General features: G+C 51.3%; 1 protein-coding gene across 3 annotated transcripts in view; it reads left to right on the forward strand.

Moving 5' to 3' along the window:
* Positions 1-12,508, forward strand: part of Adamts13 (ADAM metallopeptidase with thrombospondin type 1 motif 13) — a 32,526-nt gene that overhangs the window by 8,899 nt on the left and 11,119 nt on the right. For all 3 annotated transcript variants that reach the window (XM_052181917.1, XM_052181919.1, XM_052181918.1), the window contains 12 exons: positions 224-386; positions 1,576-1,680; positions 2,411-2,562; positions 2,643-2,706; positions 5,157-5,283; positions 6,448-6,596; positions 6,941-7,061; positions 7,753-7,833; positions 8,650-8,831; positions 9,671-9,806; positions 9,887-10,016; positions 12,153-12,345. In XM_052181917.1, the coding sequence (XP_052037877.1) occupies positions 224-386; positions 1,576-1,680; positions 2,411-2,562; positions 2,643-2,706; positions 5,157-5,283; positions 6,448-6,596; positions 6,941-7,061; positions 7,753-7,833; positions 8,650-8,831; positions 9,671-9,806; positions 9,887-10,016; positions 12,153-12,345 (1,603 nt within the window). The remainder of the gene's footprint in view (positions 1-223; positions 387-1,575; positions 1,681-2,410; positions 2,563-2,642; positions 2,707-5,156; positions 5,284-6,447; positions 6,597-6,940; positions 7,062-7,752; positions 7,834-8,649; positions 8,832-9,670; positions 9,807-9,886; positions 10,017-12,152; positions 12,346-12,508) is intronic.

Here is a 12,508-nt window from a genome sequence, read left to right on the forward strand (position 1 = left end):
ACCCCTCAATTGTCCCTTGTCCTCTGCCTCCCCTGCTTCTTCCTTTCCTGTCCATTGGTCCATGGCCGTCTCCTCCACTCCCCTTCCACCCCCCACCCCACCTGCTTCATTCTACACTGTGTTGGGCCTCTACCCAGCTAACAGCCCCAGCCCCACATCTGCTATTTTACGCTGATCCCACTGGCGTCCACTCAGGTTTTGAGCTCAGCCTGATCTGACACAGCACAGGGCAAATGCACTGCTTCCGGGACCCACCTGGACTGCAGTCAGAACTTACATGGCACCAGCTGGTGGCACAGCCTGGCCTCTACTACAGTGCAGATGATCAGTGCCGTGTGGCGTTTGGCTCTGGAGCTGTCGCCTGCACCTTCTCCAGGGAGGGTCTGGTGAGTCCACCCATCCATAACACCCAGTCCCACTCCACCAGCTCACTTCCCCTTGGCGCAGTGCCCCACGCCCTGCTGGGCAGCAGGCACTGGTGAGGACCACTCCAGGGCCACTTCGTTTGATGTTCAGACAGTTCATCATCTGATTTAATGTGCCTGATCCTGTCTAATACTTGTGTTTAGTTTGTTGTTGAGTAAGAACTGTGCGCATGCTTGTGAGTGTGCCACAGTGTATTTTTGGGGGCTAGAAGACAGCTGTGTGGACTGGATTCTTTCTTTTCCTCTTAGGTTCTGGGAGTCAAGCTCAGGTGACTAGGTTTGCATCATAGTCATTTTTGCCCACGTCACCCACCCTCCTCTTAGACATATTAAACTTTTCTAAAAAACTAAAGACCCTACATTTTGCTTGACTTTGCCTGAAAGATGATATAGTTGCTCCTGGAATGCATAGGATGCCTTGGATGCACAAAGGCATCTAAGCTGTGTGGTGTCTCAGCATAAAGGACTTCTAAGAGGCAGAGGCCTCTGAGCTCCACACGGAGTAGGATTGTAGCTCACAACAGCTGTAAATGGAGAGGACAGAGGATCCCGGGGCAGACTCCCTCCTCCCCTCTTGGCCCAGACAAGCCCCTTTCTTCTTCCGGAGAAGCATTAAGAATTATGTTTCGGGACTGGGCATGCAGTTTAGTTGGTAAAGCATTTGCTTTACTGGCGTATTCAAAGCCCCAAATCTGATTGTTGTCCATATAAACTGGGCATGGTGGCACATACATGTAATCCCAGAATTCTAGAGGTGGAGGCAGGGGAAGGAGGCAGGGAGGAGGCAGAAGTCAAGGCCATTCTTGGCTACATAGGGAGTTCAAAGCCAGCCTGGGCTAGCAACCTTATATTTAAAAGGTTACATTTAGTATTTTTGTAAAATGTGAAAATCTCTGAATTATTGTGTTTATTGGAATATGTATCTTTTATTAAAAAGTTTATTTTTCTCTTCTGATTTTAAATGTTAAGCTATTTTCATGGCCCCTAAAAGCATGACCAGCTCCGGCAAGTTCTGTCCTTGCTCCTCATGGACGAGTCTGTCAGCGGTGTTTTATTCTCCCAGGCCACTCAGCTGAGCAGGGCATTGACTCAGCTGAAAGGGACACTAAGCAGGCAACCTCTTAGTGGGCCACCTGTGCATCTCTCTTAGGATGTATGCCAGGCTCTGTCCTGCCACACAGACCCCCTGGACCAAAGCAGCTGCAGCCGCCTCCTTGTTCCACTCCTGGATGGGACAGAATGTGGTGTGGAGAAGGTTGGAGTAGTGGGGCGGGATGAAGCTAGTGAGGGGGCAGGGAGCCTGTGCGGGGGGGGGGGGGGAGAGGGTGTGGTGGGGTGAGTATGGGAGTGGGGAAAGAGCAGCCAGGTCCTCTGCATGCACTCCCATGCGTTTCCTGAGTGGGTCTCACAGGCTCCCACTCCAGGGCCGGGTACCACTTCTCATCCAGTCCCTCCTCCAGCCCTCTACCATACACAGAGAAGAGTCTGTTGAGCGACAGCACGCATCCCCACTCAGATCACCCTTGCTCTCATTGCCTGCACCATCCCCTAGGGTTAATTTTCCCTTTTCACTGAGTACTTGGCAGCCTAATGTCTTCCCTTTAGCATTTGCTCCCAAACAGAATGAGGTATGTGATTGTGCCCCATGCCCCTCTGTGCCCCATGTCTCTCCCTCTGTAGAGGGTACCTGTGTATGAGGTCTCTGTATGCTTTGGGAGAGCTCTATGTCTCTCCCATGGAAGGCCCTGTGTGTGGTCCTTATGTACTGGTGGTCTCTGTGTTGGGGTACTCCCTATCAGTGAGGTCTTTGTGTGTGTTAAGCATTCTAATGAGAGGTACGGTCCCTGTGTCAGAAGTACCTATGTGTGATGGGAAGATGCCTTCTGGAGGGTTCCTCAGTGTCTTAGGCCCCTGGGTATGTTGGCTGCATCCTGTGTGTGCTGGGTCCCTGTGGGAAAGGGAGACAGAGCTGTTTTACTTTGCAGTGGTGTTCCCAGGCTCGCTGCCGCTCCCTAGCTGAGCTGGCTCCTGTGGCTGCGGTACATGGTCACTGGTCTAGCTGGGGCCCCCACAGTCCCTGCTCCCGATCCTGTGGAGGAGGTGTGATCACCAGGAGGCGGTGGTGCAACAACCCCAGGTACCTACAGAGGTTTCCCTGCAAGGAGGGTGGGTGCCTCCCGCTCTCTGGGAGCAGCAGTGGTCACTTCTCATTTCCAGGCCTGCATTTGGGGGCCGTGCATGTGTGGGTGAGGACCTCCAGGCTAAGATGTGCAACACGCAGGTAGGCTGGTCTCTGAGCTGAGAGGGTGGATAAGAGGTAGCCACCAGAAGGACTGACCCGGGGGCTCATGCCTCCCTTTTGAATGACATGGTGGTTTGCAAAGACACCATGTGACTGTTTCTTCCCAGAGTATCTGTTCACCGTTGATATCTCTGTGACAAGAACTGGCTGTGGGCATGGGGTTCTGGGAGTGTACAGTGAAAAGCATTTCCTTTAGACACTGATGCGAAATGCATCTTGTTTAGTGAACCATTTCAAAGTACACAGTGCGAGGCACTGAACACACAGGGAGTGCCCTGTAACTACTGCCTCTATTTGGTTCCAAGCACTTCCTTCGCCCCAACACCAGTAAGCAGCCTCCCTTCCCGCCCAGCAGCTCCAACCTGCTTTCTGTCTTACAGATCTGTTTGTTCTGAGCATCTCATTTAAATACCATCTTGCAAGAGTCAGCGTCTTTGAGACAGCGTAACATTTTTGATTGTTGTCTGTGTTGTACAATGAGTCAGAACATGGCTTCCATTTGGGGCGGAAGAACAGTCCATGATAAGGACAGCACTTCTGGTTTCCTTCACCATTTCCATTGTCTGGGTCACTTGTTCTTTTTGGCTCTAATGAGTCCAGCTGCGGTAAAGGAGTTGGCCTTTGTTGGCCTGACCTTCTGTGACAGAACAGCACAGGCAGAGTAATTTGTCAACAACAGAAATTGATTTCTCATGATTCTGGAGTCTGGAAATGCAAAAAAGGTCCTGGGCAACTTGGTGTCCACTTCCCAATAGTCCCTGTTGCCCCATCCTACAAAAGTCCGGAATACATGGTTCTCTCATGGTAGAAGGGGCAAAAGGGACAGAAGTTCTCTGCAGAGGCCACCAGACCTTTCAAAAAAAAGTCCAGTCCTAATTATGTGGGTGGAGTTCTTGGGACTTGACAGCTCTCCCGGCCATGCCTCTTGGTACTGCTGTGTCAGGCACTGAGCTCACCATGGATTTTTAGAAAACCACAGCAAAGCCTAAAAGTAAAAGTTGCTGGTTTAGAAATTCTATGCCTTTTTTTTTTAAAAAAAGATTTTATTTTATTTAATTATATATATATGTATATATACAAAAATATGTGTGTATATATATATATATATATATATATATATATATATATATATGATGAATACACTGTAGCTGTCTTCAGACACAGCTAAAGAGGGCATCAGATCCCATCACAGATGGTTGTGAGCCACCATGTGGTTTCTGGGATTTGAACTCAGGACCTCTGGAAGAGCAGTCAGTGCTCTTAACCACTGAGCCATCACTCCGGCCCCAGAAATTCTATGCTTAACTTTTACTTTTTCCTTCTTTTAAAAAGTGGTGTTTAACTTTTTCAAATGTGTTTATATATGCATGTGTGTCTCTCTGTGTGTGTACACTCACCTGTGTGTCTGTGTGTACACTCATGTGTACATGTATACTCACGTCTCTGTGTGTGTGTGTGTGTGTGTGTGTGCGTGCACCTTGGAAGGCCATAAAGGGGTGTGGGATCACATGGAGTTGCCCGTGAGTCACTTGGCATGGGTGCTGACTGCCGTCTGAGCTGAGTCCTCCACGAGAGCGGTAAAGGCTTCTAGCTGCCGAGCCACCATCTCCAGGTCCCTCTCTGCTTTTTCAAGATGGGGTCCCACTATGTAGCTGAGGCTCACTATAGGTCAGGCTGGCCGTGAACTCACAGAGAGCCACCAGCCTCTGCATCCCATGTCCTGGGATAAAAGTCCTGCACCACCACAACTAGCTTTAAACAATGTTTCTCTTTACACCATTACCATGTTACCATTTTGTATTCTTACCATTAGTGCAGAAGGATTCCAAATGTCTCCGTGTTCTCTCCTACACAAGTGAGTTTGTCCTAGTTGGCACAAGGTGGTAGAATGATTTTTTTTCCATTCTATTCCAATCTATTGTCTGCTTCAGATGACTGCTAGCCACTATAGCATTCAACACGTGGCAATTCGCCCCATCCTACCCTTTGTCCTTTTCTGCTAAATGCCCAAGGCCTCTCAGACCCTGAGAGAAGGGAGCTGTGGTGGTCGTGTCTCCCCGTGTGGTCAACTCCAAGCCTTTCCTTCCCAGTGCAGTGAGGCAGTGCAGTGTCTCTGCAGGTCTGCATTTCCTGCCCTGGATGTACCTAGGAAGCTCAACCACATTTCCTCAGGGTCAGGACTTGGAACCAGACCCAAGTGCCACACTGTGTCCTGTGTTTCTCTTCCCACTGGTGCTGCCATATCCTTTACAGATTATCTGGAATTTCCCCATGTGCAAAGAAAGGCAGCTCTGGTCCCCTGCAGACCACTGAGCAGAGATGAGCCCCGGGCGGGTCACTCGGCTCGTGACTCTGCATGCCCATTGTATGCTGTCTCTCACTGGCCGGGACCCCGTCTGAACCACCTGTCTTCTGCCTCCTCCGGCCAGGCTTGTGAGAAGACTCAGCTGGAGTTCATGTCTGAGCAGTGTGCCAAGACAGACAGACAGCCACTGCAACTTTCCCAAGGCACTGCCTCCGTCTATCACTGGGCTGCTGCTGTGCAGCATAGTCAAGGTGAGCTGTGGGGCCGGGAGAGCGAGGCCCTGGAGACTTCTGCCAGGCAGGGCTCTTCGGGTCAGCCAGTGTCTTAGCTATTGTCTTACTGCTGAGATAAAAGATAAAATACAGGCTGGAGAAATAAATGGCTCAGTGGTGAAGAGTACCGACTGCTCTTCCGAAAGTCCTGAGTTCAAATCCCAGCAACCACATGGTGGCTCATAACCATTCATAACGAGATTTGACGCCCTCTTCTGGAGTGTCTGAAGACAGCTACAGTGTACTTACATATAATAAATAAATAAATCTTTTTTTAAAAAAAGATAAAATACCCAAACAAAATCAACTTCAAGAAGGAAGGATTTAGCTGGGTAGTGATGGCACATGCCTTTAATCCCAGCACTTGGGAGGCAAAGGCAGGTGGAATTCCGAGTTCAAGGCCAGCCTGGTCTACACAGTGAGTTCCAGGACAGTCAGGGCTACACAGAGAAACCCTGTCTCGAAAAACCAAACCAAAACAAAACAAAACAAAATTAGTCTGACTCAGGGTTCCAGGGTACAGTTCATTGTGGCAGGGAAGTTGTATCAGCAGATGGAGGGAGCTAGTTATATTGCACCTGAAGCCAGGAAACAGAGACACAGAGAGACAGAGATAGACAGACAGTCACAGAGACACAGTGAGACATGGGGTGGGGGAGAGGGAGAGCTGCACTCAGCTTGCTTTCTCTGTCTCATTCAGTAGTCCAGGAAATGATGCTGCCCTCTTTTAGGACGGGTTTTCCCTCAATTAATCTAATCAAGATAGTCTCTCAAAGGTAGGACCAGGAACTAACGTAATCTAGATAATTTCTTACTGCATATTTAGAGGCTTGTCTTCTAGGTGGTGACTGTAGGTCCTGGCAAGTCAAAGGTCAGCCTTAACCAACATCACACCAATGCTGGTTGGCAGGCTTGACTCGTGCCCTGGCATCCCACAGGCCATGTATTGCTCTCTGGTTTGGTCTGGGCCCCCTGGATAATAAGCAGTGAGGTCCTACTTTAGAAGCCTCTTCTTCTGGATTTGCTAGAGAGATTTAGGGACCAGACGTCCTGCTTGGCCCTTCTCTGGTAGGGTTACTATAGCAGGTCCTAAAGGAACTTCCTACCTAGCTCATCGACCTCCTTGCCACTCTGCCCTTCCAGGGGATGCTTTGTGCAGACACATGTGCTGGGCTGTTGGAGAAAACTTCATTGTCAGCCGCGGAGACAGTTTCCTAGATGGGACCCGGTGTGTGCCAAGTGGTCCTCGGCAGGATGGCACCCTAAGCCTCTGTTTGTTGGGCAGCTGCAGGGTAGGTGTGTGGACAACACTCTGTCCTCATGGTTTTCCTGTTCTAGTAGAAGGCCTCAGGGTGATAGGAACAGAGGGATGATCTATGGGGCTAGCTCAGTGGAGCTGCCCTGGGTTTGCCTGGGAGTGTTGTTGGGAACAGGATGGAACTTGGAGTCAGCCTATATTACAGCCCAAACAGGAAAGTCATCATGGGAGCTCCCTAAGGGTTATACAGATATCGGGGGCTTCGGTGAAGTTACAGAGAGTTTTGTGAATCTCAGAGTCTCACAGGCAGCAGGGCTGTGGAACCAGGGAAACCGGGACCCCAATGACACAGGCTTTCCAATATCCCCCTTTGCACAGACCTTTGGCTGTGATGGCAGGATGGACTCGCAGCAGGTTTGGGATGTGTGCCAGGTGTGTGGAGGAGACAACAGCACCTGCAGTTCCCAGAATGGCTCTTTCACAGCTGGGAGAGCCAGAGGTAGGCCTGCCCTCACACGGAGATTTGGTTTGGTCACTGGGGTAACAACCCCTTACAGGGGTTTGGTTACTGGTGCTTGGGTTTCCCATCAGTGTGTGGGGACCCAGCACCCAAAGCATTAGCCTGGGCCACTTGGGCCACAGCACCCACATGCTGGCTCAGTGCTGGGCACCTCCCTGTGTAGTTCAGTCCATCCTTCTCTGAAGCAACATTGCCTCTGGAGGCACTTGTAGCTTGTAGCCCTAAGTCCTTCGCTGTAGCTGTGGTGAAGGGAAAAAGAGAGAGAAGAAGTAGCAGACTCCAAATAATTGTCAGGCCATCTCTTTCTTCCCACTTGGGAGTCCCTCAGGAGGATCCAGTGGACAACAGGTTTGCAAACAGGCTTCTGTATATATAAAGTAAAAAATCATTTGCCATTACTGAGTTGTAAGAACAGCAATGAACTTGGGCCCTGCCCCTCTGACTGTGCCTGCAGCTAAGAACCTTGGAGTCTGCTCTATGCTCCTAGCCTGGGCAGTGTCCTTGCAGGTGGCCCCCTAGTCTGGTCTTGACCTCTTCCTATAATGGGGAATTCATTGCCACCAAAACCAGCCCAATGACACTGCTGATGTGTCTCCAGCTAAGCTTGTCTCCTTTGGTAGTATAACTGACCACGAAACCCAAGCAACCCTCTTGCTCTGCTCATCCCTAGAATATGTCACGTTCCTGATTGTTACTCCCAACATGACCAGCGTACACATCGTCAACCGCCGGCCTCTCTTCACACACTTGGGTGAGACAGAGGAGTCTTCCCTGTGCTTAGCCACCCATATCTTAGTCTTGGAGATGCCTCTACTCCTGACATCTGCTATAAGATGAGAGGAACCCCAACTCCTCAGCTGCCACCCCCCAGAGCTGCTACACTCACAGCTAAGTTTATCCCAGGCAGAGGGGAGGATGTAGGTTAAGATTGCCCAGAAAGGAATATGGAAGCTGAGCATGGGGTGGGGAGGGCAGCTTGACAGCCCCAGGCCCCAGGAACTGGTGCTTCCCAGCCCCAGGGCATGACATCATCCCAGAGGATGACCATCTCAAGAATCTGGCCTTTTAAGAATCAGAATGTTCACTGGACTCCTTTTGAAGATCCTATCCCATTAGACTTTTCCTTTGTCTCAGAGGCCAGCCTCTGACCTTAGAACCCCATGGGAGTGATTTTGGCCCCGGAGCCGTGTGTAAGCACATCCAGTGGAAGGCAGAAGTCACAGTCCTCACCAGATTCCAGAAAGAGGCATGGGGCCTCCACTGTGGGAAAGTCTCCTGGGTGGGTTGTATGTGGTAGGTCTGTGCATGAAGAACGAGGGGTTTGGTTAATGAAGATGCCATCTAACTGGGACACCAGAAGCTCTTAGGGTTCCTTAGGGGCAGGCTTGGAGCCTTGGAAGGAGCTAAGGCCACATTAGACCCTGTTGGTAGAGAGCTTCCTGCCCCTTGCCTTGCTGTGGTCCTTTAGCCCGGCCTGTGAAGAGAGGTCCTATCCCACTAAATAGACTGCTGGCCCGTGAGGAGGGATGGTGACTACTTCACAGTGCTGATGGCTCTGTTCTCAAAGCGGTGAGGATCCAGGGTCACTACATTGTGGCAGGGAAGACCAGCATCTCGCCTAACATCACATACCCTTCCCTTCTGGAGGACTGCCGCGTGGAATACACAGTGACTCTCACGGAGGACCAGCTGCCCCAGTTAGAGGAGATCCACATCCGGGGACCTGTCCTCGATGACATTGAGATCCAGGTCATCAGTGAGCCAGTCTGGGGGGATGTCAGCAGGCCTCTCCTGGCAACTCTGGATATCTGCTTATTTGTCTGTAATTAATTCCCTCACTTATTAATCCTTGAGGCAGACATTTGGGGACCTGCTACGAGTGGGGCTCTGCGTAAGGTGAAATGCAGCAAGAGCCACTCGTGGCATTAGTGTATTGCAAGCCAGCATAAATATGCGCCTGGCCCAGGGCGTGCAGAGGCCCCGGAAAGCTGAGAGAATAAGAGGCAGTAGAATTAATGCTGGAATCAGGAACCACCCCCAACCAGAAAAGTGTGGGGGATCTGAAGGACTGGCCAGGGGCAGTCCTCTGAATAGGCCAAGCAAGGGGTCCCTGTACCAGTTGGCCTGTGGGGACAGAGGGCAGCTCTTGCTTCTTTGAGAGCAGAGACACATGAGGCCGGGAAAGATTTCCAGTAGGGATGGCCTCAAAGATGTGGCTCATCTGTCTGTGTCCCTCTGTGTGCTCTGCTAGAGAAGGCGTGTGCAGGCAGACCAAGGCTGAAATGCCTGAGCCTTCACCTTAGATGCTGCCCTGGAGCCTTTTGCTGGACGGGTTCCCTGTCCTGAGGCTACTCCTGACCTCCTTGGCTGTGATCTGTCCCCAACCTCATCAACACTCCCATAAAACCCCACTCCAAACCTACCACCTCTTGGTACATGCCTGCTCACCTTTCTCAGAGTTCCTTGACACTCAAGTCCTGTCTGCTTCCTAGAGTCTGGGAACATGAATGCTTTTGGGACAGATGGCGGTGACAGAGGCCCCAGTGTGTGCCTGCTCAGGACCTGAGCTCTCATCTGTTCGGATATAGGTGTACAGACGATATGGAGGAGAATATGGGGATCTTACGCACCCAGACATCACCTTTACCTACTTCCAACTGAAGCAGCAGGCAGCCTGGGTATGGACTGCTAAGCACGGACCCTGCTCAGTGAGCTGTGGGGCAGGTAAGGCCCAGGGTGGGGCTTGCATACAGCTCTGTTGGACCCCATGTGGGAGTGGTTGAGTTTTTGCTCTGCCCTTCCAGGGCTGCGCTGGGTGACCTACAGCTGCCAGGATCAAGCTCAAAACAAGTGGGTGGAGAATGCCCAGTGCCAAGGGAGCCCACAGCCACCTGCATGGCAAGAGCCTTGTGTCTCTGCACCCTGTTCCCCACAGTAAGTACTAAACGGGGTAATCACCTGGTTTGTGGTGACTCTCGTGGTCTGGGGAGGCTGAAAAGCATCTTTGTATGTTCTTTTTCAGTATTAGCTGCAACTCTGTGAGCTGGGCTCTGTTAGTGTCTTTGTTCTGTGAATGAGGACATCACAGAACTTGAGACACACACGGTCACAGAAACAGTCTGGGGTGTGGCTACATCTTTGACCACCTTGTTTGGGTGTCCTGAGGTCTCTCGAGCTCAGGTTCTCATTGCAAGATGGTGGTGACCACCGTCCCATGGAGAAGGGCCAGCACCCGACTTTCACTGACTTCTGCCAACTGGTAACAGAAGGCTTTTAGGACAAGGTTGTCTTGCTGGGTGTAGAACTAGGGAGGCTCCAGCCAGCACTATAAAATACCTGGCCTCAGGTTAAGAAATTTGTCAAGGAAGGTTCCAGACTGAGGTTGGTCTTATCAGCTTGAGAACACAGGCCCCGGACCAGAGCAGAGGCAGTGTGTCTTTGGGATCACTGAGACAGACTTGCTTACCTTCTACCACACCCCCACGAGCCAACTGAAGGACCTGGCCCCAGGCCCGATGTTCTGTCCCCTACTTCCTTAGTTGGGTAGCTGGAGACTTCAGCCCATGTAGCGTGTCTTGTGGTGGGGACCTTCGGGGGCGGTCACTGCGCTGTGTGGAGGCTCAAGATGGCTTCTTAAAGACGCTGCCACCAGCACAGTGCCAAGCAGTAGCCTAGCAGCCAGCAGCAGAGGTGGAAAACTGCAACTCGCAGCCCTGTCCCACCAGGCGAGTCTATCAAAGTGTGACGCAGCAGGGCTCCTTGGCTGGGCTTGTCCCCGCACTGAGACCCACCCTTTAGAGGGCCCTCTCTTGCTGAAGGCTCTCCTAGCTCCATCCTGGTGACAGATGGTGGTGCCTGAGCCGTCTCGCTATGCGAGAGGTGCTGGGCTGCTCATCTCCATTACTGAGTTTCTAATGCCTGGGTGATGAGGATGAGGATGGTGTCACACTGAATGTAAAGCACATGGCATTACTCATCACCGTCACCTCTCCTGCAGGGACCATGTGGCTGTGACTTAAATGTCCTCCATGTTCAAACTGATCCTCCCTTACTAGTCTGCCTGTCACCAATAAGCTGGATGATCAGCATGGCTTCAGGCTTGCTATCTGTCCAGTGGGAGAGCCCTAGATGATTGGTGGCCCACGGGTGGCCCTTCCTCTTCTCACACGCATGGCCAACACTGCAATCCTATGCCTAGGTGCGGAGGTCTGATCCAGTCTCAGCACCCTTGACAGCACAGTGCTCTAGGCAGATATCACACACCGATGGCATACAGTGAACCAGGCGCCACCCCTCAACTGGTACTGTGAAGGCACGTGGCACCCGTTGCCAGGCAACAACGCACGAAGTGTGTTGTTGATAGGTTTGGGGAGGAGGCCTTCTACAAAGCAGCTGAGTAGAGCTCTGCCCCCACCCCACCCCCCACCCCCTAGCCACAGGTGGAGTGTGTGGTTGGCATGCACAAAGATATTTTTTAATCTTTTTTTAACTTGAAATTACAGTTGTTTATTCATTTGATGTGTATGTGTGTGTGCACATGCACGTGAGCAAGCCATGGTGCAAGAGTGGAAGTCAGGGGCGGGAGAGATGGCTCAGTGGTTAAGAGTGCTGACTGCTCCGTCCTGAGTTCAAATCCCAGCAACCACATGGTGGCTCGCAACCATCTGTAATGGGATCTGATGCTCTCTTCTGGTGTGTCTGAAGAGAGTGAAAGTGTACTCACATACATACAACAAAAAAATCTTTTAAAAAAGAGAAAGAGTGGAGGCCAGAAGGCAACTTACCACAGTTAGTTTTCTCCTTCCCAGCCCTGGAACCAGACTGTCCGGGTTAGAGGCAGAAGCCTTTGCTCTCTGAGCCATCTCACTGAGCCAACATAGAGTTCTTGTTGAGGAGAACTGAGTTGTGATGAACCAATGTTTCAGAGAAAGCTCCTGAGTTTTAATTCTTAATGGGATCTATGTATTGGAATCCTAGACATCAACTCCTCCCATCCATCCTCAGGACTTGGCCGTACCTCCCACTAGGCAGCAGAGGCAGGGCCTGATGACAGCCCTGTGTTTTCTTCAGGTGGGAGGTGTCAGACCCTGGCCCTTGCATGTCATCTGCCTGTGAGGCAGGTCTGGACTCAAGGAATGTGACATGTTTGCCCAGGGTGGGTGACCCGGAGAAGTTAGCGACAGCAGGCCCCTGCGGCACAGAGGAGATGTCACCTATGCTGGAGCCCTGTTTCAGGACCACATGTTCCCCAGGTTCAGGTCAGGTGAGTGGAGGGGCAGGAAGGTGGGCAGGAGTCCTGAGTCATTTATTAGTCATGAGAATGAAAAACACAGGTTGTCATCTTCCTGCAGGCTAGAGTGAGGATGCTTCTCAGGATGCTGTCTGAGGAACACCCTGTCAGAGAACACACTTAACGTGCTTCTGAA

This window comes from Apodemus sylvaticus, chromosome 5 (genome assembly GCF_947179515.1).
Source record: "Apodemus sylvaticus chromosome 5, mApoSyl1.1, whole genome shotgun sequence".
NCBI lineage: Eukaryota > Metazoa > Chordata > Mammalia > Rodentia > Muridae > Apodemus > Apodemus sylvaticus.